Source organism: Phialemonium atrogriseum (assembly GCF_030411735.1).
Source record: "Phialemonium atrogriseum strain 8032-3 unplaced genomic scaffold QBC33scaffold_9, whole genome shotgun sequence".
Taxonomy (NCBI): domain Eukaryota; kingdom Fungi; phylum Ascomycota; class Sordariomycetes; order Cephalothecales; family Cephalothecaceae; genus Phialemonium; species Phialemonium atrogriseum.
Genome location: NW_026848146.1, coordinates 868,916 through 893,172, shown reverse-complemented (window position 1 = coordinate 893,172; position 24,257 = coordinate 868,916). Strand labels below are relative to the sequence as shown.

Below are 24,257 nucleotides of genomic sequence, written 5' to 3'. Positions count from 1 at the left end.
TCCTCGTTGCAGATGATTGTGACGCTATTCCGTGAGTTGCCGCCCACGTGCCGCCCCACTTCACGTTGGCTGCCGCTCGGGAGCTTCCATCCATCCCACCTCCACTCCCAGGGCGCCAGTGGCCCGAGCTTTGGCGCTCCGTTCGGAATAATAGCCGGACCGGATAGCCTGCACGGGCCTCAACGACTAGGTAGGCTGGTAGGTCCCGGAAAATAATAGTTCACTGATCCCGTCTCCGAACGGGCTTCACTGATTTGCACGGCGCGACTTGGTTAGTGTGTACGTTTGGTCACTGCCACTTTCCGCTCTCTCCTCCCGGTTTATTTTCAGCTTGTATACCACATATGGCCATTATATCATGATATGACAAGGTTAACTTGAAATATCAAGTTGCAAGAAACACATCAGGCACTTTTAGCTTCGGTGATCAACACCCTCAAGATGCCGTCCACGAAGAGCCCCAAGAGCCCTTCGTCCAAGACCCCGGAACCCCTGTCTCCCACTGGGAGCGGCAACCGGGAGACAGCCGGGGAAGGCAGTCGAGAATCCGCCGCCCAAGAGAACTCCCCGTCGCCTTCGCCCTCCAATTCCCCTTGCTCGTCGGCATCAAACGAGAACAATGACCCGGCAGACAACCACGAGGCGGAGTCTCCCGAGCAGCAGCAGCAGCAAGCCCCCACAGCCGAGAGCGCCACTTCTGCCACGGCCCCTCCTCCCCTCCCAAACGAGCCCCTCCCCAAATTCGACGCCGCCACTTCTTCTTCCGCCGCCCCTCCCCTCCCAAGCGAGCCCCTCCCCGAGCCCGAGGACGACGGCTGGGAATTCCACTGGGTGCCAGCGAGCAGCAGCTACTGGTTCCACAACCGCTTCACGGGGGCATGGCAGCAGGATAACCCGCGCGTGCCCAGCGCGGCGGCGGCGGCGGCAACGGCTGTAGACGGCAACGCGGTCGCGGGCGCTGCCGTCCACCCCGCCGTCGCGGGGGGCTATAACCCGGCGATCCACGGCTCGTACGACCCGGACGCATGGTACGCGCGGGGGGCCGAGGAGTCGGCGGAGGACGCGCTGCAGGATCCCGCTGCGGCGGATGCGGCGGCGGCTGCGGCGCTGTACGCCAGCGGCGGGTTCTTCAACCGGCGGACGGGCCAGTGGCAGGACGAGTCGGGCGAGGCCGCGGGGCCGGAACGGCACTCGGACGAGGCCAAGAGCCGGCGGCAGATGAACGCCTTCTTCGACGTGGACGCGGCGGCGAACGCGCACGACGGGCGCAGCCTGCGGGCCGAGAGGGCGGGGAAGAAGCCGTCCAAGGCGGAGCTCAAGGCGTTCAAGGAGAAGAGGAGGGCGAAGAAGGAGGAGAAGAGGAGGGCTTGGTTGCGCGATTGATTGGGAGAGGGGCCTGCCTGCGTGTCTCTGCGTGGGTTCATGGGTTTTTTCAACTTTGTGCATGTAATGTGTTTGGCTGGTTGTATGGTTGCTTCAGGTGGCTCGGCATCGCGTGGTAGAACCTCCTTGGTTTTCGATTTTTGTATTTTTCTGTTTTTTAACAACAGGGATGGCGTCACTGGCGAAGGGGGAGGGAAGCATCAAAAGGGCCGAAAAATATCTGCATCGGGGTGGATGGAGAAGAAGTCGTCTATAACAGCAAGCTCATACTTCGTGACTGGATGGATGGATGGATCTCGGACCGGACCCCGTCTGAGTCCATATATACCCGGTTGGGTGTTCCATAGGTGAAATGAATACCAAAACTGATCGGTCATGTCTATGTTGGCTAGCCGAACTTCACTTATTCTACATTGTCTCCCCCTTCGTCCTCGTCCTCATCCTCATCTTCATCGTCGAACGTCATGTCGATCTGAACACTCCCCTCACTGTCGCTGTCATTATCATCCTCGGCGGCCACATCCTGGACAGGTGCCGGTGCTGGTTTTAGGGGCATCTCAACATCTTTCCCTTTTTCGAGCCTCTTCGACACGCCAGAATCAAGCTCCTCCCCCTTGCGCTTGAGCGGGGACTGAGCTAATCCCCACGGCGAGGTCTGGTCTGGCTCGGCTGCCGAGCTGCCGAGCTTTGCAGTTTCTTGAGGCACGAACGGGCGTGTCTCACTCTCTACATCAACGTTGGGGAGGAACGTGGGAATGACAATCTCCGCTGCCTTTTCATCCCCACCGCTCGGTCGTAGCTGGAGCTCGGAGTCGCCGATAACCCCGAACGTCATCTCCTCGTTTGGCTCCTCCAGCAACGCTTCTAGGCAGCTGTTTGGATCAAAGGCTTCGTGGGATGATGCCTTGGGAGCTCGCAAGTTGCTTCGGAGAACCTCGACCTCCTGGTCCTGGGGGAACTGCCGGATCAGGAATGGCAAGATGCTTGGGTAATACCGGCCATTCTTGTCCTTGTACGGGTACAGGCAGCTCGCCAGCATTGCGTCCTTGTTGTGACATAGGATCGCGGTCCGGTCAATCAAGCCGCGAGAATCCGGCGATAGGTGCCCCTGAGGTAGACGGGACAGGAGGACGGTGAGCAGCTCGCCAGCCACAGCCTGATGCGCTGGATCGGCCACGAGAACAGCCGCTAGCTTGGACTGGGGGGCAAGGAAGGCATCCGCATTCCCCGAAGGCGCTTTGCCCTTTGTGCCCTTTGTGCCCTTTGCGCCGTTGGTGGCTGGCGTCGGGTCTTGCTTGGGTTCCTGGGTGTAGCCTGCCACATCCAAGAGATCGCGGCAACACGCCTGGATCAGGAGGCCGAGCGAGTCGACCGTCAGTTTATCCAGTGTCGGACCCGTGATCAATAGAAGCTCCTTGGCAAGCAGGAAGGCATTCTTATGGCCGGACGGGATATGTCTTGTTGATCTGAACATGCGAGCCATTTGGTCAAGCATGTCGCGCGCAAGGCAGATAACAGTGCGTCCCAGCCTCTGTACTATTGACAGCAGAAGTTGCGAGGCGGCGACGTGGATATCCGGAAGCACACTCCACAGCTGGTCCTTCTCCTCACGCCCAATTGCTGGATTCAGCTGATATCTGTCGTCTTGCCCGGGGGCTGGCGGCATCAGAAGCGAGACTCTAGAGACGAGGTCCATCACAGCGCCAAGCGGTATCGCTACCGGAGTCCTCGTTGGACAACGGAAACAGTCCGCGATCAGTTCTAGGAGCCCTACAAGCCTCTCAGAACCGGCCAACAGACCAGACCAGGACGGAAGCTCCTCGATAGAACTCCCTCCGCCGCTGGGTTCTCCATCAACGCTGACTCTCTGGGCATTGTAGCCCACAGCCGACTCCCATGACTCCTGGACGGCCCGGAAGACTTGATCGGCCGTAGCATGGGAAATGTTGATAAAGCCGTTGAATGTTTTGGCCCACTCCTCGCTGCTGCCGTTCTTCGGCGCAGTGTGGTGTAGCGAGATGAGAAGACGCCTAGAGGCGCGGCTCAAGGGCTGAGTCACGACATAGTTGTCTGACGAGGTAGGCGCTACGTAACGCCTGACTGCCTCGCGCATCTGATTGCCCGTAGGCCGTAGAGTGGCCGGGTACAACGGGACGAGGGTGGCCAGCGCATCAACAACAGTCTCAACCAGCGAGGTAGGGAGCCTGAGTGGTACGCCTGATGCGGGAGGCTTGATGATTTGCAGGCAGGCCTCGACGAAGGATGCCACCGTCGGAGTGGCGATCTCCCTGGTCAATGTTTGGTATCCATGGAGCAGCGTGTAGATTCTCGCCAGGGCGACAATGCCCAATTCTTTCGCAGCTGAGGACCCGGGTTTCTAGCAAGTGTTAGTCTTTCGACTAATTTACCGTCTTGGGGGAAGGATGGGGACATACCCGAAGCAATGATATGAGACCGCGGACCCATGGCTCAGACAGACGCAGGCACTCCCAGCCGCCAACATCAATGACGGCTTTCACCAAGATGATGGCGGCAAACCGACCGCCTGGACTCCGGCCATTCAGGAGAGAGCCGATATGGGTCTTGAACTTGTGGATAAGAACAGAGGCCTCGGAACTATTGTCTTTAGGTTTGAGATCATGAGGAGCCGAGAGCGGGCCAGCGCAACGTATAACGTGCTTGATCAAGATCGGACAAAGGCGAGGGAGGTCATCTGGGCTTGTCGAGGCAAGACGACGAACCAACACCCGAAGATCTGGAGGTAGAGACATTGTAAACCAGCGGTGGTAGTCACTAGCTATGCCTTGCCAACAAGAGATAATCCAAGCAACTTCAAATGTTCCGAGGATTGAGTGACGCTTTTCTAACACGATCCCAAGAGACTTGTAGCTTGCAAAGAGCTGGCTGAGCACTGCTAGCAGAGAGCAATTACCAGTGCAATTGCCAGTAATTATCAATGTCTTGTTGCTTGAAGGTGCTGGCTCTGTTGACTGCCCAGTTTGGGTGTGAATTTTTTTTCTTCCTTATCCGTTATACATAGTACACATGAACACCACTACTCCCAGGTCGGCCGCTAGCTCCACTAAACAACCTTGGTGGAGCCTGATTCCGGACCCCTGTACATAGTAAGTCCCGGCCAGGTTCCGGCGGTCGTTTTTCTTTTCCAGTGTGGTTTCTCCCGTGCCGATCGCGTGGCGCGCCTCGGAGCTTGCAGAATAACTGGGAATTTGTCTGTGGCTCTGTGCACAACCGCTACGGCAGCCTAACCTCAATTGCTCCTCCTTGCCCTCGTTATTGTGTCAAATATTTCCCTGTTCTTTTTGCGTTTCTCCATTTGATACCCATGTTCTAATCACCTTATGCACGCATGTTTCCACTCGTTAGACCAGTCTAGTTCATCTGCTTGTCTTCCAATCCGCATCACCGCCAACACGATGAGTGTAAGAAAGCCTTTGTGCACCCAAGTAACCTATCGCAACCCCAACTGACTCTCTACGCCCCTAAACAATAGCGCCGTTTGGCAAAGGCGGAGCATTACATCCAACTGCTCGACAACGCCCGCTGCGAGAGCAATTGGGATGCCGTCCCCGAGTACATTCGAAAAGTGCGGAAGCACGCTCCAGAGAGAACCTGTACGTCGCAGCCACCCCTACATCCCGTGCCTCGTGTGCCAATGTGCCAATGTGCCAATGTGCCAATGTGCCAAGGTGCCAATTCGTGCTGGAGCTGAGAACATAGGGGAACAGGTCTTACCTTGGTGGCGGAAACCGAACATGCTGTCGCCAAAGCCACACAGAACGTCCCTCCGTCGACCCGACCTACCACCGCCTTGTCAGCGCAGGACCTCGGCGTGTCGACCCAGCTGCCGAAACTGCTCGCGGCCATAGATCAAGAGAATAGCTTGCTCGAAGACAGATTCCAGGCCCAGGTGTGTGTCGGCTGGCTGCATTGGGTGGCGGGAGAGTACAACCTGGCCACGGTCCGGTTGCCAGGAACCATCGATCAGGAATACTCGCAGTTCGAAACTCTCGACAACGTCACGGATTGGACCAAGGTCTGTGTACTGAAGTCAGCCTATATTGCAGCGAACTCCCTGGCGCGGATGGACCGACGGGCTGAGGCGCTGGCGGCGTTTAAGCTCTCCTTACCCTCCTTGTCCAGCATTTGGTTAACCAAGCCCTCCAAGAACCAGCTGCGCTACTGGTCCGAGCTCTATCTCACCGAGTTCTGCATGTTGCAAGGCCAATCGCTCCAGGAAGACCCGAGCTCTCTCGAAGACCCGAACTGCCTGGCATGCTTCCGTTGCTGGGCCAAGTACTGGGATGCCCAGGGCATCTCTGCTACCGGCGGATACGGATTCCGGGGAACTGTACCGCGAAGGAGGATATGGCTGGAGTACTATGACGTGATATCGGAGATTCTCAAGCAGGATCTGCCGTTCCCGACGGGTTACGCCCCGGTCAACAATGAGGCTTCAGCCAGGAGCCAGCTTCCCACGGAGCTCAAGCAGGTGGAGGTCAAATACGAGGCGCTACTACTCGGCGAGACCAAATTTCCCAGAGCCGAGGAAGAACGGGAGGAAGTGGAGGCCTTTGTCGAGCTGGTCATGGACAACTGGACCATTCTCAACGGGCGCGGCTGGCGGGAACACGACCTTGGCCAGGGAGGAAGGGAATCGCTCAGTCGAGGAGTCCTCGACCTCTTGTACCGTGCGGCCACCAAGACTTACCATTCGACAGCAATACTGCGGCATCTATTCAGGGCGCATCTCGCAGTGGCCGAGTTCGATCTGGCTCTCAGGTCGCTGGACTCATACTTGGATCTTGTCAAGAAAGGGAAGGCTCGAGTTGGCAAGACTGACCAGCCCGAACCGAGTCTGGACGATGATGCGACCGTCATGGAGACCATATCATCGGGAATTGCAGCTCTCTGCCGGTACGGCGACAAGGCGGCGGCGGAGAAGGCCCGTAGCCTCGCGTCGGAGTTGGAGCACTGGATTGAGAACCACAAGACATCTCAGCCAGCCCAGGAAGGCGGCTTGACTCCCGTTGGAGAAGCCGACCAGGTATCCTCGACTCAGACTCGACCCGGAGCAAAGACCATGGCGCTGTCGTGGCAGGCCATCGGATTAGCACAAGCGCAATGGGCACGAATGACCTTCGACGCCGCGTCTCGGGCCGAAATCCAGAACAAGGCTGCTGTGTGCCTGCAAAAATCGCTGTCCGCAGAATTCGGTCGGGCCGCTGATGTTAGAGGGATATTTGCTCTGGGTGTCCTTCTCGCCGAGCAGAGGGAGCTATCCTCTGCCATTGAGCTGGTCAAGAGTGCTCTGCTCGCTGAGAAGACCAATACTAAAGAGCATGAGCTGCATAACGGGCCATACTGGCGTGAACGATCACTCATCCCGATATGGCACCTCTTGTCGCTCCTGCTGAGCGCAAGAGAGGACTATATGATGGCTTCCCGAGCGTGTGAGGGGGCGTTTGAACAGTTCAAGGACCCGTCGGTGCTATTTGGAGACAAGCGGCTCAATGGGGCGTACCGCAGCGACCATCTGAACGAGATGGAGGCCCTGGTCGAGAAACTCGACGACGATGGAAGCGGAGTGGTTGATGATATGGATGACTACGAGAAGGAAGCCGTGCTGGAAGTCAAGATGACACAGCTTGCGATCATCGAGCTCCTGGAGGGCCCCAAGGTCGCCGTCAATGCTAGCCTGGAGCTCCTGAGCCTCTTTTCGAGGCTCTTCGGCGTGCCACAGCCAAAGGTGCCGGCACACGCGCCAAAGACTGCAGATATCCCGAAGAGCTCGACGGGGACGTTGCGGAGCATCAGGGGTACCATATTTGGAAGCAGGTCCGAAAGGCTGAGCCGCACTAGGCACGGTGCGGGCAACAGCGAGAAGGCGTCAGTTGCGCCGCAGTCGAGACCGCAGACGATGCAGACGATGGCGGAACACGCGCCAGGACTGGCCACGCAGAGCACCAACGAGAGCGCGTACTCGCGCGAGACCCAACGGCGCCGGCAATCGGCGAGCGTGACCAGGAGAAGCGAGTCGGGCAAGAGGGCCAGCCTTCGGAAACGGGAGAGCAGCGGGAGTCGGAGGCGTGCGGTGAGCAGCGGCGCCGTCTCCCGCCCACCTACCGTCGCCGACGGCGAGAGCTTCTTCACTCCGTTTGGCGAATCCGCGTCGTCGGACAATGATTTCTTCAGTAGCTTCGCAACCAAGCGGTTCGGTGTAGGGTCCAGGACCGCCTCACATACGGACTCGCACGCGTCCAACGGCGCAACCAAGTCGGGGGCCGTCGATATAACGGGCATATCCGTGGACAGGCTGGAGGCGCATCCCGCCCTACTTCCAGTTATCCAATTCTCCAAGGACCATGACAGGCGGCGCAGGAATGCGGTGCTGATCAAGGTCTGGCTCATGATTGCCGGCTTTTACAGGCGCGCAGGCATGCCGCAGGACTCGCAGGGGTCTCTGGCCGAGGCCATGAAGCTCGTGCAGAGTCTTGAAGCAGATGTCGCAAAAGATACTACGGCATCTCTGTCGTTCAAACAATGCGGCTGGGCCCAGAATAAGAGCGTGGCGGAACTTTGGGGCGACATATGGTCCGAGGTAAGTCGAGAGAATGGTGCTCGGGCTCTCCGGCCAAGAGGTGATTGGTTGATTCTCTTAACACCTATCTAGAAGGGCTATTTATCCGTAGCCACGGGGGCCCCGTACCTTGCGCGAGCGGACTTCGAGTCGGCTCTGATGCACTTCCCCGACCACCCATCGGCAATCGTTGGTCTTTCGAACATCTTGCTCGATATCTACTCCGAGGCTCTCCTCCCGCCACCGGCCGTGCCTGGCCTCAACGTGAGTACGGGCACTGCTTCCACGACCGCAAGCCATAGCAGTGTCGCCCCGACAGTAGACATGGTCATGCGAAACAAACCGGACAGCATCCCACAGTTCCCGCCCTCCGAACCTCTCGGTCTCTCGTCAGCAACAGCCAAGAAAGAGAGCGTGAAAAGCAATGGAAAGACGGCGATACCGCAACACGAGAGCAAATTGCTGCCGCCGCATAAGGCGACGTCGCTGCCGCTCGTCGACCGGCTGGCGGCGAGAGATCGCGCGTACGGGCTCTTGTCGGGGCTCACCAAGTCGGGACCGGGGTGGAACTACTCGGAGGCCTGGTTCGCACTGGCGAGAGCGCACGAGGAGAGCGGCCAGCCGGACAAGGCGAAGGAGGTGCTGTGGTGGTGCGTCGAGTTGGAGGAGGGCATGGGGGTTAGGGAGTGGGAGTGTGTCGGACCGGGGGGTTATGTTATATAGGTCATTGGTCGCCTTGGCTGTGTTGTAGATAGCTACCATGTGGCTAAGAGCTGCCCGGCCAGCTAATAACTCGAAAGGCAGTTTAGCTTGCGCCTAAGGGGGTGACATGAGGTTGGCTTAAGACCATTAATATCCATCTTAATCAAATTTATGAGCCGGAGATACGTATTAGCGGGGCACATTTATCTGGTATCTTCATATTAAAACGCGACCAGTGGAGCGTTCATCCAGCCACGAACGATCGCATTTGTTCTGAAATCTTGCCGAGACCGTTTTATACCCTGCAGCTAAACTGAGCAAGTCCGGAAAATCGAAAACGATGCCTCATCCGGAATTGACCCTCATCGTAGCCGCGACCCGGGACATGGGTATCGGCCTCAACGGCACCCTCCCTTGGACGGGGCTAAAGAAGGAGATGGCCTACTTTGCGCGGGTGACCAAGAGGCTACCGCCGCAGGTGAGTTCTTTCTTTCTCTTCTTTCTTTCCCAGTCTCTCACGGACAACCCCGCCTCCAACCAATTCAGTGTATATACTCTACATGTATACCTATACATCCCCTCTCTCCCCCCCTGCCATGCAGACCTTCTAACAAGCTCAATCCCCCCCCACCTCCACGGAAAAGACCCAACCCCCAGCCATAAACGCCGTCATAATGGGCCGCAAGACATGGGACAGCATCCCGTCCAAGTTCCGCCCGCTAAAGGGCCGCCTCAACATCGTCATCAGCCGCTCCCCCAGCACCAGCGCCAGCACCACCGCCAGCACCTCTTCCGGAGACGAGGGCCCCGTCCACGCGACGTCGCTGGAGCAGGCCCTGGAACAGCTCCGCGCCGCGCGCAGCAGCAGCTCGGGCCGGGTGTTCGTCGTGGGCGGGGCGCAGGTGTACGGCGCGGCGCTGGGATCGGGGCTCGCGCGCCGGGTGCTGCTTACGAGGGTGCTGACGGGGGGGATCGAGTGCGATACCTTCTTCCCGCTGGGGGCGCTGCGGGGGGAAGGGAAGGGGGAGGAGGGGTGGGCGAGGAGGTCTAAGGAGGAGATGGATGCGTGGGTGGGTGAGGTCGTGCCCGAGGGGGTGCAGCTGGAGGGGGAGACGGAGTATGAGTTTGAGATGTGGGAGAGGGTGGATGGTGATGGTGGTGATGGTGGCGATGGTGGTGAGAGTTGATTCTGGTTGTGTGTCTATGGTGTATACCCCCGGCTCTCCCTCCCGGTTCCGTTCTTCTAGTCTAATAATAGATTTTACATGCAATTTCTCCTGGTTTTGTACACTTGAGATTGCCCACTCCTCAAGGCCCGTTGGTGCCATTATCTGGCCGGCCTATAAGTTTGCTTTTGGTATTACAGTGCTCGCATATCCCCCAGCCCACGTCTTACGTCGGCGAGCTCGCCGTCTCCTTCCGGGCCCCGCCATACACGCCGTCGAGCGCCTTCACCGGGCGGTCGACTAGGGCCAGCTCCGACTTTGCGGGCCACTTGAAGGCGCTGACGGCGTTCGTGACGATGGCCTCGTCCTTCATCTGGTCGAGGTTCCTGAGCGACAGCCTCATCCAGCTGACGACGGCGGCGAGGACGCGCACGTCGACGTCCTCGCGGCCCTTGAACAGGTTCCTCCACAGCGCGGACGCGAGCACGGCGTCGCCGCGCACGAGGCCCTCGTCGTACGCAAGCAACAGACCCCGCCACTGCACGAACAGGTCCTTGAGGTACCGCTGCCGCATCGCCCGCGACGTCAGCTCGTGCGCCACCTCCATCTTGGCCTCGGCGTCGTGGAAGAAGTGGTCCACCAGCTGCGACTGCCACGTCTGGTACGCGTCCCGGTCAAGGCACCGCAGCCGGACCACGAGCAGGTACATGTGCAGCATCGTCACCTGGGACCACGTGCTGAATGTCGGGAGGAGCTTGAAGTCTGTGTCGAATGTCAGCCGAGCTCTATATATAACGCCAGGCCCCGGGGCAGTTTCCGCCCCGCCTTCTTACCGTCATGCCACATCCCGCTTCCGACGCCGACCTCCTCGCCATCCGGCAGCAGCTGCACTTTGCCGGCCTTGCGGTCCGCCTGGGTGATCTTGTAGTCGGCCTGTGCCGCACACGTCTTGTATATGTGCTCCGTCGCGCCGTAGACCATGTACGAGTGCGTCGTCTTCCGCGCCGTCGTCCGCAGCCTGTCCGCCACGGGCCGGATCAGCCACTTCTGCAGCCTCGACGAAGATGTCGTAGTCGTCGTCGTCGTCGTCTCACTCGCCGGCTGCGGCTGCGGCTGCTGCTGCAGGCGCGGCGCCGCTGTCGCGTGCAGGGCCCTGCGGGTTGCTCTGGGGGGGTTCCTTGGTGCGGCGTGGCTCACGGACAGTGGCCGGAGGGGGAGGAGGTCGAGGGGCTTTCTGCAGCTTCGGCACGCCATTGTGGACGGATCTGGGGGTGAGGATGGGGGTAGATAGAAGCTGGGTCGGAAATTCCCGTCCCAAGGGCCTTGACAAAACGAGCTGGTTGCGACGAGGGTTCAATCGGGAAACTTTTGGCGAATGGGCGATCTGCGCAAAAATTCCATCTACCAGGCGTCATCGCGGCCTCACGTGACCTCACAGGAGGGAAGCAAGATACTGCACATTCAGTCAGGGAGCCCCTGAATAAATCTATTTAATTCTACAGATAGAATTACAGGAGTAGTTATAACTTGTACAGAAAAGGCGCAGGTGCGCTGTTATATAGTTTGCTTTCCATTCTATCCAATTCTGGAGAATACAAGGGTGGCGTTCGTCCCTCCAAAGCCGAAGCTGTTCGACAGGGCAACATTTACAGGCTTTTCCTGCGCATGCAGAGGAACGAAGTTGAATCCGGCATTGACGTTCGGCGCATGCAGGTTGGCCGTGGGCGGAACGGTGTTCTAGTATTGGTTAGTCCGGACACAAGGAGTAAATCCATCAAAAAGGTAGTTGGCTCACCTCGGCAATGGCCAGGATGGCGAAAACGGCCTCGATGGCGCCAGCAGCTCCAAGCAGATGTCCGATGGCGCCCTTCGTGCTGCTCACTGTGACGTGGGCCTCGTCTTCAACACCTTCCTCGCCCAGCATCAACGACCGGATGGCAGCGGCCTCCGCAGCGTCGCCTACGAGAGTCCCTGTGGCGTGAGCGTTGATGTAGTCAACCACCCGGGGTTTGATAGACGCATTCTTGAGTGCCCTCTTCATGGCGAGGACGGCGCCGGAACCATCTGCCCGCGGCGCAGTCATATGATGGGCATCGCCGCTGCAGCCATAGCCCCGGAGTTCGGCAAGGATGTGGGCTCCCCGAGCTTTCGCATGCTGCAGCTCCTCCAGAACCACCACAGCTGCGCCCTCGGATACGACGAACCCATCGCGATCTTTGTCGAAGGGGCGGCAGCTCAGGGCGGGCTCATGGTTATAAGCCGTGGATAAGGACCTAGACCTAGCAAACCCCGCAAAGGTCAGGGGGTGTATGCAGGACTCGGCACCACCGGCAACCATCACATCAGCGTCCCCAAAGGCGATGAACCGCGAGGCGTCCCCAATAGAGTGTGCCCCAGTGGTGCAGGCAGTGGTGACCGCATGGTTTGGACCTTGGAAGCCATATTTCATGGCGATGTGCCCGGCAGCCATGTTGGTCAATATCTTCGGGACGAACAGTGGAGATACCTTCTTATTGCCCTACCGCGCGATCTTAGCATTCCCGGCCAGATTGGTTTACGTTGCAGTGCGTGGGGCTAAATCTCACGTCTCGTTCGAAGGCCAGGCTGGTGCTGTAGATGTCGTCCAAGTTGCCAATGCCGCTACCTAGACAGACCCCCGTAGCCTCGAGGTCCTCCTGCCGAGTTGGTTTCCAGCCAGCGTCGTCCAGAGCCATCCGAGAAGCTGCTAGCGCATACTGGGCAAACTTGGACGTACGGCGCTGTTCAGCACCGTCCAGCCAGTCCGATACCTTCCAACCATGCTCCGAGGCATCACCACTCGGGACGACCCCGGCAACGGTACTGGTTAGATTCTTCCAGTGCCTCGCAGGCTCAAGGTCGGCAACGCTAACGATGCCGGAATGGCCCGCTAGTAGGCGCGTCCACGTTGGGCGAATGCCCACGCCCAGAGGAGTGATGGCGCCAAGGCCGGTCACAACAACTCGTCGCATGATCTCTCCATACTCTGGGTGGTGGTGCTTATCAGTTGCGATAAAACGCGACTGGTTCCGTCCGATAATAAAACCAAAAATGGTCTGGGTCGTGATAATGCGCTAATCCCGTCACGGAATAGCGCGAAGCAGGAGCCGCAGGAGCCGCAGGCGGGACAAAGCCCCTTGGCCCCCATTTGCGGCCCCCATTTGCCCAGAGTCCCGGGTCCGTCTGTGATTGAAACGTGGTACATATTCGGAAGTTCAGCATAATATCGCCCTGCCTCTTCAGCTCGACTTCAGCCAAATCACCTACTCTTGGTCGCTTCCGCGCTCATCATACTCTCTGGATTGCATAGCAGAGTCAGGGGAAACTAACCTAGTTTGCGATATGGCAAGCCAAAGGTAGCACCAACTCCCTAGGCGCTCTTTGTTAGCGATACCGGACTCGGACAAGGCCCAGCCCGTCCTGTTGGTTCGAAACGACAGGTTTCAAAGCCCCCAATCCGTCACCTGTCTTCACGACAGGCCCTCAGCTTCTCAATTGCGACTTCTTGAGCAAGACAGAGAGGACCTCTATTCCCTCAATCGCATCAGGACCGCAACCCGCCGATATTTAGTGCTTTCTCATTACTGGCGTCACCGTCCACTAGAGACAGCTTGAGACCAAGGACGACGGCTTCACTCTTATCTGTGCGTTCGCCACATATCGGTTTCAGCCACCAGAAAGCACAACTCCTGGAACTTAGCTGAAAAGGGTAGTTCTCTGAACTCGGATATCCTATCACCACCCACATCCGCATTGATCTTGTCGCTCGCCTTTCGGAAAGCAAGATCCCCTGAGACCTTCGATTTCATGCCTTTGTGCCTTCGCAGCTCCTCGAAGCTTTTACCACCCCACCCTGTGGTCTCTCTTGGGAAGCTTATCGGCTACTCGTTTCTGGCCCCCTGGGCTCCGTGACCCCAGTACCGATCCGGCCTTGGTCTGCGATTTACGGACCCCTGTTTGCTCTTTCCATGCTACTGGGACGGGATTGACAAGGGAGGGCATTAGCCTGGCTGCCGATGAGGACCTCGTCTGGCCTGAGTGACTTCTTCAGATAGCCCCTATATAGTACCCACTACTTCCACGCCTGCCTTTGACTCGTCAGATCGTTGATCGTTCTCCAACCTATTGGGACCGTAAACATGGCCCAACCATCAAGCTCAGAGCCGTCAGGTACGAGTTCTAGGGTTACGATGGCCGACGACGATTATGACCGAGACCCAAAGGTTGACGTGGAAGTCAGTGGGAAGGTGGTGCCGCCGGGCGAAGCAGCGTCTCCGGTCGATGGCTCCAATGAGCGTCGGCTGAGTCCTGTGGAAGACCTGAAAGCCCGCCTATCTATGTGGGGTGAGTCTAGAAACTACCAGGCCGACGATGGTGACGATGAAGAAGGATCAGAATATGAACTCCTCTTAGATCCGAACCTCCCCCACCATTTCGACGCTTCGCTCGAGGACATCGACAGAGACTCGGGAAGCTTTGACGACGAAACCGCCCTTAAGCGGACTAAGACCGGCGATGAGGAGGAGGAGGAGGAGAACTCTCCATATGCCGAGGTCCGATCTGCGGTCCGTAACTACGACGAGGAGGTGCCCTGTAACACCATCCGGGCCTGGACTATCGGCCTAACTCTGGTCATTCTCGGGGCCTCGATGAACACCTTGTTCTCATTACGCTCGCCCTCCATCAGCCTCGGGGCCCTCGTTGCTCAGATTATATCCTGGCCCATGGGCCATGGTTGGGCGAAGGTCATGCCGACAAGGAAATTCCGCACATTCGGCATTACCTGGAGCCTGAATCCCGGACCGTTCAACATAAAGGAGCACTCCATCATCGTGGTCATGGCCAGTGTATCCTTCTCGGTCGCCTATGCCACCGATATCATCTTGGCCCAGGTCGTATTCTACAATCAGAATTTCGGCACTTTGTTCCAGCTCATGCTTACCATCTCGACCCAATCGCTCGGGTATGGGATTGCAGGGATGATGAGGAAGTTTCTTGGTGAGCGCTGTTCAGATCTCTTTCCCCTTGGTTGATTTGCTAACTCTCAGTCAAGTATACCCAGCCTCTATGATTTGGCCGGGAAATCTTGTCGCCGTGACTCTGCTAAACGCCATGTACGAGAAGAACGATAAGCCAGATCCGACCGTTATTGGAGGCGCCATGCCGCGATACAGGTGGTTTGGCATTGTCACCATATGCGCGTTTTTCTACTACTTCATCCCGGGCTATCTTGCCCAGTTCTTGAGCTCCTTCGCTGTTATCACCTGGATAGCTCCAAACAACACCGTCGTCAACCAGCTATTTGGATACTCGACCGGACTGTCGATTCTGCCAATCACTTTCGACTGGACCCAGATTTCTGGCTTTGTCGGCTCTCCGTTGATTCCTCCATGGTATGCTATCGCTAACACGCTGATCGGTGTCGTCTTCTTTTTCCTTTTCCTTGCTTCGGTTCTACACTTCAGTGGGACCTGGTATGGCCAGTTCCTCCCAATGAGTGACTCCGCCACGTACGACAATACCGGCGCCCGATACAATGTGTCCAGGGTTTTAACCTCGGACTTCACTTTCGATGTGCAGGCCTATGAGAGCTACTCACCACTGTTCATCAGGTGTGTATTACCGCCAGCCCTGCCCTGAGATCAATCTCCTAAGTAACCGCTGCAGCACGACTTTTGCCTTGTCGTATGGCCTCTCGTTCGCCGCCATTGCATCCCTCATCGTCTATACGTACCTGCACCATGGAAAGACTATTTGGAGGCAATACAGAAACAGCACGAATGAGAAACCAGATATCCACATGAAGCTGATGAAGAAGTACAAGGAAGCGCCAACATGGTGGTACATGTCTCTCTTCGTCCTCGTAAGTCCTATTTATCCCGGACAATCACTATCGACTCCCGCATCTGAGGCGTTGATGTTAACCGTTTCTTCAGATGCTCGCTCTCGGGTTTATAACCATCTTGGTTTATCCTACCAACCTCACCTGGTGGGCGTTCCTGTTGGCCGTGTTGATTTCCTTCGGGTTCTCCCTGCCGATTGGCATCATCCAAGCCGTCACGAATAACCAGATTGGGCTCAACGTCTTGACTGAATTCGTCTACGGCTATATCCAGCCCGGACGCCCTCTGGCACTTATGATGTGAGTTGTGGCTGTGACTCGCTCCTTGTCATCGCACTGCTAACGTCCATTTCCAGATTCAAGACATTTGGCTACATCACCATGTCGCAAGCGCTCAACTTTGTGTCGGATCTCAAATTCGGCCATTACATGAAGATCCCGCCCCGGACAATGTTCATGGCTCAAGTGGTCGCCACGACATTCTCGTGCTTCATCCAGATCGCCGTCCTGAATTCCGCGCTCGGCAGCATCGATGGTGTCTGCACGCTCGAGCAGCCCGAACACTTTACGTGCCCCGGTGGACGAGTCTTCTTCTCCGGTAAGCCCGCCCCATCTTCGCGGATACCCTTTTGCCTTGAACTACCCAGTCTGACTTGACCCCCCCTTCGCAGCGTCTGTCATCTGGGGACTCATCGGCCCCGCGCGCATGTTCTCCCCGGGCCAGATCTACTCGGGCCTATTCTTCTTCTTCGCCGTCGGCGCCATCGTGCCCGTGGTCATCTACTTCGCCTCCAAGCGCTGGCCCAACTCGCCGCTCAAGTACCTGATCGCGCCGCTCGTGTTCGGCGGGGCGGGCCTCATCCCGCCGGCCACGCCGCTCAACTACCTGGCCTGGGGCGCCGTGGGCTTCGTGTTCCAGTACGTGATCCGCAACCGCCACTTCGGCTGGTGGAGCCGCCTCAACTTCCTGACCTCGTCCGGCCTCGACCTCGGCCTCGCCCTGGCCACCCTCGTCATCTTCTTCGCCTTCACCCTCAACAACATCGACCCGCCTTCGTGGTGGGGCAACGACGTTGTCGTCTCGACGGTGGATTTCAAGAGGACGGCCGTGCAGGTCGTTTTGCCTCCCGGCCAGACCTTTGGGCCCGCGACGTGGTGAGCTTTGGGTTGGGGGGGGGGGGCGCTTGTGTATGTTTTTATGAGAAGCGTGAGGCGTGAGGCGTGAGGCGTGAGGCGTTTCTTTGGAGTTCTTGGGGGGGTTTTTTTTTCTTTTTATATCATCGATGATTGGGGCTTCCTTTCGATTCTCTGCCCCAACGGTAGCCAGTCAGTTGTGCATGGGGGCATCGGGTAGACGTGGGAGGTCGGTACGGACTCGACAGTAGACACAGCGCTCACTTCATACTTACCTACCTATACGATCGAGCGTGTATAATGTAGTATAACAATGAACAGGAGCATGGCGCTTGTTTCTAATTCAGCTGGCAGCCAACCATGCCCAAGACATTGATAGCGGCATTGAACAGGTGTAGTAGCGGCAGCTGAGCCGGCGTTATTTCTACTACATGGGAGGTGCAGGTTGTTGCCCCAAAAATAAAAGTGCGGTCAGTATTATATCATGTAGTCTGAATTGGCCACCAACACCCCCCCGTCTTGATATAGGGCCTCAGACGCCTTTTTCTAGCTAGTGGTATCGTAACATTTTGTCGTGACTTCAACGAAAAACCAACTCCAGCCAGAGAACTAGACAGTCCACATGTGCAAGAGGGGAATGCAAGCAATAATCCCAGGCGAATATCAATATATTTTTTTCATCCCGCCGAAAGGGTATAATTTATCGCGTGCATATTTTGAAAGAAGGACTACGTGGTGGTCCCAAGGAGCCGCCCATCCAAGCGCCGGAACATAAAGGAGAAGAAAGAGCCAGTTAAACACCCCCTCAATCTTCCCGTCCATATAACGACGAAATGCATGAAAACCCCTCCCATATCAAGCCCAACTCCAACCACAACAGCAGAGCAGAGTGGCTCCCATTCCAACCAGGCCCCCTCGCAGAGGGCTGCAAAAACTCACAAGAAATTCGTGCTAGGATACAGCGGGATATTCCCGCCGCCGTTGGCACCATTACCGTCCCCGCCGTGCACAAAGTGGGGTAAATCGGTAGCCGACAGCGGCGCCGGCGCCGGAGCCGGGGCCAGGGGCTGCACGATCTGGCTGGGTTGAAGGATTCCCGACGCCTGGGCCTCGACCTCGGTCAGAGGCCGGTTCCACAGGACGTCAAAGTCGAACTCGCCGTCGCCGCTACCCATTGAGCCGGGTCCCGAGCCCGAGCCCGAGCCCTCCGAGGCGGGGGTAGGGGTGGAGAACGCGACTGTAGGGACGGTGAGGGCCGGGACCGGATGCTGGGGATGGTGTTGCGGGAGCGGGTAGTAGTCGACGGGGTGCGGCGGCGACGTTAAACCGTCTGGGGGGATCCCGGAGTCGGATTTCGGTCCGAGCGTCAAGGAGCCGGAGGAGGTCGTGACGGTCATCTCGGGTAGCGAGGGAATCGTCGGCGCGGGCATGAAGGCGTGGGAGGGGTGCTGGGATGGTAGTAGTCCGGGCACTTTCGGGTCGCCAGGGCGCCGGGAGTCAGAGGGCCTCATGCTTGGGCCGGATTGGCGGTGGTCGTGGGGTCCTAGGAAGTCCGCCATTGGGTCGTAGGTGCTGCTCGGTGTCGACTGGATGGTCGGCGCCATGTCGATCGGGGGCTTGCCCTTGCGCGCGACGACGTCTCGGAAGGCAGCCAGGATGTAGAGACATCGGGCGGCTTGCGGGTCAGTCTCAGCGCAGTATTGCGTGATGGAGATGGCGTTCGAGATGCACGTCTCGTAGGCATCGTTGTGGTAGAGCGCTCCGAACTCGTTGGTAAGGACGATGAGGCTGGCAGCAAAGAGGAAGTAACTGGAGCATGTCAACTAGGGGAAGTGCTTGGGATAGAAGAAGCGTTGGCAATGGGCCAGGCACACTTACTGGACAAATGGGTTACGTTGCGGCAGGTAGTTGTCCATAAAGGCCTTCTGGACTAGGTATATGGTATGATAGGATGCGATAACACAGGCTTCGGAGAACTTCTCCATCTTGGACACGATACGGGGCAACGATTGTTTCGCCGAGCTGCGGGCTCGTTGACGTTTGGTGATCATGTACAGGAGGAATGGCCTGGTGAGGAGGATCATGGTATGGCAGTGGAGCAGGTTGGTGTGGAGAATTGCAATGCCATGAGCCGGTCGCGTCGCCCCCGTCGCAGCCTGGCTCCAATGAAGGCTGGGGTGAAGCCTCTGAGGCCAGTCTTTGCACATGTTTGCGATCTCCTGGGCCAGGCCGGTCGAGATCTTCCGTTTGGAGTAGACCTTCTCTAGGATGACCCCGATGGCCTGGGAGCTGCGGACTGCAGCGTCTATACCCCTGGAATGGATTACGTCGAGATCTGTGTCTTCGTCCTCCTCGTCCTTCAGGGGCGGCCTGGGTAGCTGAGGTGCCTTGAGCGCGCCGCTGGAGCAATCACCCTCCGATATTGCCGTGGGTCTTCCCAGTGATGCTGAGTGGAAGCGGTCGAGCACGAACAAAGTCCTCCACAGATTGCGGCGGACTATTGAATTCTCCTGGCCGAAGATATCTGGAGTCGATGCCTCCTCCCTGTGGAGGCCCAGAGCAACGGCCGAGCGCACCGCCATGCCTGCGAGACCTCCTGTGAGCGGTGGAGAGAACGAAATTTCCGACAGTGGGTGGAACACCTACCGAAATATGCGTTTGCTGCGTTCCTCTTGGAGATAGAAAGCATATAGACGGACATCAGCAACAGAGCCTGAACCGACCAGAAGTCGTCGTCCTCAAAGCCGGACACGGGGTCGCCGAGCGCTTTTGCGCTCCTATAGAACATCTCAGCCCAATTGAGACGGCCGTTCCGCAGCTGCTTGATGACCAAGTACTCGGGGGTGTCCGGAGATGGAACAGCGAGCACCAATCCAATGGCGAATACGAGATACAGCAGACAAAGAAAGGACGGATCGACATCGAGAGGATCGGTATAGCACGATTCCAACAAGGTCTGGAAATTGTTTCGGTCGAATACCTCGATTAGGCCCATTGTCTAAGGGTATTCGTTAGCGCTTCGCAAGATCAGGCGGAGGTTAGGGGCCAGTACGTTTGTGAAAAAGGAGTCCACCAATACAGCAGAAGTCTGTCGGTCTGGCAGCAAACGGTGTGCTGGCCGGACATTGTGCGGGAGGGAGACGGTATTCTCCATAATCCGATGTCTCGACGGATCCCCCGTGAAGGCGGATGGCCCAACCGTATCTTCCACGATCATCCGGATCAGCTGGAGATATGACAAGGTTGCAGAATCCCCAAGATAGACTGTCTCTCATGGTCAGCGTGTCAAAAGTGTCAAGAGGGTACTAGCGGGCGGAGACACCTACGTAGACGCCCAGTTGAGTCCTGTAGCATCCTTGTCGAGGGGAAGACTGTGGCCTCTTCATCAGGCCCGCTAACCGCGCTTTTGCGCGAGTGGTTCTCCAGCTCATCATCACATGGTGCCTGGCGATGCTCGCGGTCTGCAAAAGGCAGCGGCGGGACCCATGATCTCAGGCTGCTGACCACCTCGCTTTTCGAGGGTTGAGGGACATGCTGAACACTTTTCCTGCTTTCCTCAGGCGGTGTTACCGTACAGCTATTCTGCGGAGTTGGCTGGGGGCGGGCGACTTGATACACGGGTTGGGGTGGAAGGTGGCTTGATGTTGGTTCTTCTAGCGGAGACGCTTGACGGTGAGACGAAGAGGGTGACTCGATGTGGCGTCGTTTCCGCGGCGACTCCGTAGATTCACTGGGGCCGTTTTCAGGGGGGTTATTCGCATAGTCGCAGGTCAGACTCCGTTTTGTGCAAGTATCGCATGGATGTCGGCCGTTGCACTTGGAATAAGCTCGTCAGCAAACGACGTAGTTGCATGTCTGCTAGGAGGCAGTGGGACTTGATTGGCGTGCAAGCGCCAATGTTCAAATTTCAAATGCCTGGTTAGGGCCTCTCTTTCCTCGTGCAACGCCCAGGATCCACGACATGTCTCACCAAAGTTGCTCTTATAGGCTTTAGGAAGACACGGGGATTGGGCGATCATAGCCCCCAGACACCACCACTGACCGTCGCCATGCGCGGATATGACAGGTAAATGACGGGCGCCATCAGAGCAGGGGGCTGCCAGCTAGGAAGGGATGGTAGCATAAGGCGCAGCAAACGCGAGTAGCGATGACTGCATGTACAGTACTACCTGGGGGTTGGGGGAAAACAATACGACAGCTGGCTGGAAAATCAGAGGCCTCGGCTGCTTACCTTCTGCTTCCTACGTTTGCAAGAGTCGCATGCCTGGGCAGTGCGCCGTCGCTGGTCGTCCGGGACTTTGGGCCGTGCCATGCTGGGCAGACAGGCAGCAGAGCAGCCATGGGACGCGCTCAATCAACCCCCCAATGGGCCCCGACGCGGAGCGAACAGCTTAGTTCCGGAAGCGACTCCTGTGACTTGACGGACCGGATGCTGCACGACAGCACGACCGAGAGCACGACCGGGGAACAGTGGGGAGGGGGCAGGCGCGGTTCGGGCTTCCGCAGCGCGGGGAATGTGTGGTGTAAGGACCGGGCCACCGGAAGCGGCACTGCTGTGTGGCTGGCTGATTCGGCGGATGGATGAATGTGTATGGATGGATGAATGATGGAAAATCCCGCGGAGATGGGAGGAAAGGAAACAGAACCCGCTCAATTGATAACTTGAGCTGGCGCGCGTCGAATACGAGAAGTGAATCAGCCCTTGGCTTAATACCCTTAAACGTCACCTCGAATACTAGCGGGTGATCGGGCGAACAAGCTTTGCCAAAGTAAGCTGAGCAGCTTTTTGTACCGAAGTAGCTGAGCTGAGCCAGGGGATGAACCACCCGGAGCTTGGTAGCCAAGAAAAAAGAAAAAGCAAAGATAAAAAGTATAAGTGGCGACCACCAAGAGCGTCTAGAGACTGGGAGCCCCCGGCTTCGATTCTCAAAGTCCAGCTACCTGGGCCGCGTGATTGGCACTGACCTGGCTGACAGCGCAGAGCAGTACTTTCCGTTCCAGCCTGTGAGGGAGACCGCCGGCCAGTAGGCAGGCTTGCCCCGTGCCGTGGGCCAGTGGCTGATGTTGTGCGACATGAGCAGTCAGCTCCAGTTTATCGAGACGGTGAGTCTCCAAAGGCCCGAGATTTTAAACAAAGGTAAAGAAAAACCTGCATCATCCAACACAAAGGTTTTTGATAGAGATGAGACGGTCGATATCGAGGTTCAGGAGAGGAGAAAGTTGGGAGGGTAGGGGGTTATATGGCTGCTATAAAAGCCAAGTCGGCAGTACGGAAAAGTACCTAGTCATCGATCCCGAGGAAATTCGCCGGGAAATGGATACGATTATCCCGAGACAGACGAAGCTCGCCGAAGGGAATATACCAGACTGCCTCTACCTAGGCAGTTACCTCGAAAATGTAATCGATGTACGCATAGAGTATTTACTGCGCGGCAGCCTCGAACCTACCAAGACACGTAAGCCACCAGCAGCTTTAGGTAAGAACCACTCCCCTTAATAATCCCTACCTAGGTACCTGGGTTGCTACCGACATCAACACCTCACTCATCTCAAACAACATGTACTATGCAGTAGACAGATATCTACTCAGATCTGTTAACGCGAGATGAACATCCTGCTGCTGGCCAGATTGCTCAGCTTAGCTCTCCCGCCCCCCAAAGCTCAGCTTCATTTGCCCCCACTCTCCTTTTTTGCCACCTGGTCGGGTAGCTCGTAGACAAGCCGATCCCTTTTTTCTTTTTGGGTGGGCATTGCGTTCACGAACGATGACATGCTGCTCACTGGTTCTGATGAGTGATAGTTCAGCTTTGGTGACGGTTTAATCAGCTGGAGAAGAGACGGTTTGCGACCGTGTCAAGATTACTTCAGACTTTGCTAGATATCTCTCCAGCCAATTCATCCCCAACTCTTTCCTCCGCTTCGTTGAAAAGGTAAAAGTCTAGGTGGTTGCTATACATGTTACAAAATTCCAGGGGCTTGACACGTCTCTGACCTCCTCTAGCCTCGTCTCATAGCACAAGCCGGCCGGGGTCATTCTCCAAAACAAGCTTTACTCGCTCCAGGAACACACGCGCCCGCTTCTCCTCTCGCTTCGGCACGCTGATGCTGAAGACATTGACCCCGCCTGAGAGGCCAGGTGTCAGCGGCCTCTTCATCTTCGGCGCTGAAGAACGCGAAGGGGCGGCAAGTACGTCGATGACGTCGACGGAGCGTACAGCTGGCCTGGGAGCGGTGAATGATGCTGGTGGCAGAGCGGACACTTGAGGTAGGTAGGAGCCACGAGATGCTTTGCGGCCGACTCTATCAAGGCCCAGCACCTGGTTGAACAGCTCGTCGGCCGTTGGCTGGGCACCGGTAGGTAGCGGGAGTTCGTCATTGGCCATGTCGGTGGCTCGAGCAATGAACGTAGATAGCGGCAAAAAGACTCCGAGAGTGGCATGAACCTTCTTCTGGACCTTAATGACGGACTCCAGGGTGACGGGCAGCGTCACGAGGGAATCCTCCTCGACCGGCGTTGGTGCCGAAGCAGCCTTCTTGGCTTCTGGTCGCTTGGCAACCTTAATGTTGCTCAGGTCGAGATGTGAGGCCTCCTCGAACCTTGCCGACACAGCTGCGGGGGTGCTAGCCTTGATCTTCCCCAAGTATGCCAAGACATCGCCCTTTAGAAGACGGCCGTTTGGACCTGTGGGCGTCATCTCGCCGATGGCCGACTCGTCCAAGCCGTTCTCCTTGACCAGGTGGGTGACGGATGGAAGAAGAGGATATGTCTGCATCGGAGCCTTCGTTTTAGACTTGGCTACATCCTTCTTGGGAGCCTGCGTGGTTGACTCTGACGGTGGCTGCGACGGCGGCGGGGGTTCGGACTTCGAGGCTTCCTTAGCGTCTTGAGGCTTGGGACTCTCGTCGGGTGGAATCTCTAGAGAGCTGATATCGTCCCCTTCTTCTGCAAGCACGGCTATCCGCGTGCCAACCTGGACGGCCTTGCTTCCATCACTCTTCATGACCTTCATCAAGATGCCATCCTCCTGAGCCTCGACATCCATGGTTGCCTTGTCCGTCTCGATCTCCAGCAGAACGTCGCCGGCAGCGAACTTGTCCCCTTCCTTGACTTTCCACGTAGCAATGTTGCCTTCAGTCATTGTCGGAGATAGCGCTGGCATTGTGAAGTTTTGAGCCGCAAGGGCGGCTGCCGACGTTTTGAAGCCTGCGGCGGGATGGTCAGCGACGGACTATAATTCACTCGCCTGCTGTAGCAGCGTCAAAACGGACCTTTGACAGTGGCATCGTGAGGCAATTTCCGCCTCGCCAGTCTCATCGATAGGCGGCATGCCGTCGCAAAGGAAGCCATGCCGGCGGATGTGAAGAGTCGAACCCAATTGAGCCCAGCTTTGAAGGTTGATCGGGTTTTTCGCAA

At 57.3% G+C, this 24,257-nt stretch overlaps 10 protein-coding genes across 10 annotated transcripts; 5 read left to right on the top strand and 5 right to left on the bottom strand.

The window, feature by feature from the left end:
- The first annotated feature begins 108 nt into the window (after positions 1 to 108).
- QBC33DRAFT_607260 (WW domain-containing protein) lies at positions 109 to 1,644 on the top strand. Its single transcript, XM_060432336.1, has one exon. The coding sequence runs from the start codon at positions 442 to 444 to the stop codon at positions 1,381 to 1,383; it is 942 nt and encodes a 313-aa protein (XP_060284826.1). The 5' UTR covers positions 109 to 441; the 3' UTR covers positions 1,384 to 1,644.
- Positions 1,088 to 1,781, top strand: QBC33DRAFT_535561 (uncharacterized protein; the record flags this gene model as incomplete). Its single annotated transcript, XM_060427637.1, has 1 exon — positions 1,088 to 1,781. A coding segment is annotated over exon 1 (308 nt), but the record flags the coding sequence as incomplete, so codon positions are not given.
- On the bottom strand, positions 1,610 to 4,413 carry QBC33DRAFT_610488 (rRNA processing/ribosome biogenesis-domain-containing protein). Its single transcript, XM_060432415.1, has 2 exons — positions 3,819 to 4,413; positions 1,610 to 3,760 (listed from the first exon to the last, which is right to left on the bottom strand). The coding sequence occupies exons 1-2, from the start codon at positions 4,152 to 4,154 to the stop codon at positions 1,787 to 1,789; spliced, it is 2,310 nt and encodes a 769-aa protein (XP_060284824.1). The 5' UTR covers positions 4,155 to 4,413; the 3' UTR covers positions 1,610 to 1,786.
- A 612-nt stretch (positions 4,414 to 5,025) lies between these two features.
- Positions 5,026 to 8,894, top strand: QBC33DRAFT_535558 (uncharacterized protein). Its single transcript, XM_060427636.1, has 2 exons — positions 5,026 to 8,002; positions 8,075 to 8,894. The coding sequence occupies exons 1-2, from the start codon at positions 5,486 to 5,488 to the stop codon at positions 8,702 to 8,704; spliced, it is 3,147 nt and encodes a 1,048-aa protein (XP_060284823.1). The 5' UTR covers positions 5,026 to 5,485; the 3' UTR covers positions 8,705 to 8,894.
- Positions 8,895 to 8,925: 31 nt separating this feature from the next.
- Positions 8,926 to 9,971, top strand: QBC33DRAFT_535555 (dihydrofolate reductase). The gene is made up of 2 exons (XM_060427635.1): positions 8,926 to 9,161; positions 9,328 to 9,971. Exons 1-2 carry the CDS (start codon positions 9,024 to 9,026, stop codon positions 9,868 to 9,870), a joined length of 681 nt encoding a protein of 226 aa, XP_060284822.1. The 5' UTR covers positions 8,926 to 9,023; the 3' UTR covers positions 9,871 to 9,971.
- On the bottom strand, positions 9,750 to 11,209 carry QBC33DRAFT_535554 (protein cbp3, mitochondrial). Its single transcript, XM_060427634.1, has 2 exons — positions 10,683 to 11,209; positions 9,750 to 10,611 (listed from the first exon to the last, which is right to left on the bottom strand). The coding sequence occupies exons 1-2, from the start codon at positions 11,101 to 11,103 to the stop codon at positions 10,076 to 10,078; spliced, it is 957 nt and encodes a 318-aa protein (XP_060284821.1). The 5' UTR covers positions 11,104 to 11,209; the 3' UTR covers positions 9,750 to 10,075.
- Positions 11,210 to 11,322: 113 nt separating this feature from the next.
- Positions 11,323 to 12,877, bottom strand: QBC33DRAFT_535550 (3-oxoacyl--synthase). Its single transcript, XM_060427633.1, has 3 exons — positions 12,435 to 12,877; positions 11,645 to 12,367; positions 11,323 to 11,586 (listed from the first exon to the last, which is right to left on the bottom strand). Exons 1-3 carry the CDS (start codon positions 12,837 to 12,839, stop codon positions 11,425 to 11,427), a joined length of 1,290 nt encoding a protein of 429 aa, XP_060284820.1. The 5' UTR covers positions 12,840 to 12,877; the 3' UTR covers positions 11,323 to 11,424.
- A 1,129-nt stretch (positions 12,878 to 14,006) lies between these two features.
- QBC33DRAFT_577589 (OPT family small oligopeptide transporter) lies at positions 14,007 to 16,868 on the top strand (the record flags this gene model as incomplete). The annotated part of the gene is made up of 6 exons (XM_060430989.1): positions 14,007 to 14,865; positions 14,921 to 15,479; positions 15,535 to 15,730; positions 15,804 to 16,009; positions 16,066 to 16,307; positions 16,381 to 16,868. The coding sequence occupies 6 exons, from the start codon at positions 14,007 to 14,009 to the stop codon at positions 16,866 to 16,868; spliced, it is 2,550 nt and encodes an 849-aa protein (XP_060284819.1).
- Positions 16,869 to 17,289: 421 nt separating this feature from the next.
- QBC33DRAFT_384364 (fungal-specific transcription factor domain-containing protein) lies at positions 17,290 to 21,289 on the bottom strand. The gene is made up of 6 exons (XM_060424089.1): positions 21,075 to 21,289; positions 20,170 to 20,659; positions 19,896 to 20,107; positions 19,490 to 19,841; positions 18,722 to 19,427; positions 17,290 to 18,652 (listed from the first exon to the last, which is right to left on the bottom strand). Exons 1-6 carry the CDS (start codon positions 21,153 to 21,155, stop codon positions 17,779 to 17,781), a joined length of 2,715 nt encoding a protein of 904 aa, XP_060284818.1. The 5' UTR covers positions 21,156 to 21,289; the 3' UTR covers positions 17,290 to 17,778.
- A 1,562-nt stretch (positions 21,290 to 22,851) lies between these two features.
- On the bottom strand, positions 22,852 to 24,191 carry QBC33DRAFT_449383 (uncharacterized protein; the record flags this gene model as incomplete). Its single annotated transcript, XM_060424517.1, has 2 exons — positions 22,852 to 24,047; positions 24,113 to 24,191. The coding sequence occupies 2 exons, from the start codon at positions 24,189 to 24,191 to the stop codon at positions 22,852 to 22,854; spliced, it is 1,275 nt and encodes a 424-aa protein (XP_060284817.1).
- Positions 24,192 to 24,257: the final 66 nt, after the last annotated feature.

What these genes read in the sequence shown, in the direction of transcription:
- QBC33DRAFT_607260 (XM_060432336.1), top strand. Translation starts at nt 442, where the DNA reads ATGCCGTCCACGAAGAGCCCCAAGAGCCCTTCGTCCAAGACCCCGGAA.
- QBC33DRAFT_610488 (XM_060432415.1), bottom strand. Translation starts at nt 4,154, where the DNA reads ATGTCTCTACCTCCAGATCTTCGGGTGTTGGTTCGTCGTCTTGCCTCG. An exon ending in GTCTCATATCATTGCTTCGG is followed by an intron (nt 3,761 to 3,818) that starts GTATGTCCCCAT and finishes AACACTTGCTAG; the next exon opens with AAACCCGGGTCCTCAGCTGC.
- QBC33DRAFT_535558 (XM_060427636.1), top strand. Translation starts at nt 5,486, where the DNA reads ATGGACCGACGGGCTGAGGCGCTGGCGGCGTTTAAGCTCTCCTTACCC. An exon ending in GGGGCGACATATGGTCCGAG is followed by an intron (nt 8,003 to 8,074) that starts GTAAGTCGAGAG and finishes ACACCTATCTAG; the next exon opens with AAGGGCTATTTATCCGTAGC.
- QBC33DRAFT_535555 (XM_060427635.1), top strand. Translation starts at nt 9,024, where the DNA reads ATGCCTCATCCGGAATTGACCCTCATCGTAGCCGCGACCCGGGACATG. An exon ending in CCAAGAGGCTACCGCCGCAG is followed by an intron (nt 9,162 to 9,327) that starts GTGAGTTCTTTC and finishes TCCACGGAAAAG; the next exon opens with ACCCAACCCCCAGCCATAAA.
- QBC33DRAFT_535554 (XM_060427634.1), bottom strand. Translation starts at nt 11,103, where the DNA reads ATGGCGTGCCGAAGCTGCAGAAAGCCCCTCGACCTCCTCCCCCTCCGG. An exon ending in AAGCGGGATGTGGCATGACG is followed by an intron (nt 10,612 to 10,682) that starts GTAAGAAGGCGG and finishes CATTCGACACAG; the next exon opens with ACTTCAAGCTCCTCCCGACA.
- QBC33DRAFT_535550 (XM_060427633.1), bottom strand. Translation starts at nt 12,839, where the DNA reads ATGCGACGAGTTGTTGTGACCGGCCTTGGCGCCATCACTCCTCTGGGC. An exon ending in GCCTGGCCTTCGAACGAGAC is followed by an intron (nt 12,368 to 12,434) that starts GTGAGATTTAGC and finishes ATCGCGCGGTAG; the next exon opens with GGCAATAAGAAGGTATCTCC. An exon ending in CCATCCTGGCCATTGCCGAG is followed by an intron (nt 11,587 to 11,644) that starts GTGAGCCAACTA and finishes AACCAATACTAG; the next exon opens with AACACCGTTCCGCCCACGGC.
- QBC33DRAFT_384364 (XM_060424089.1), bottom strand. Translation starts at nt 21,155, where the DNA reads ATGGCACGGCCCAAAGTCCCGGACGACCAGCGACGGCGCACTGCCCAG. An exon ending in GCAAACGTAGGAAGCAGAAG is followed by an intron (nt 20,660 to 21,074) that starts GTAAGCAGCCGA and finishes GCTTATTCCAAG; the next exon opens with TGCAACGGCCGACATCCATG. An exon ending in CGCAGCAAACGCATATTTCG is followed by an intron (nt 19,428 to 19,489) that starts GTAGGTGTTCCA and finishes GAGGTCTCGCAG; the next exon opens with GCATGGCGGTGCGCTCGGCC.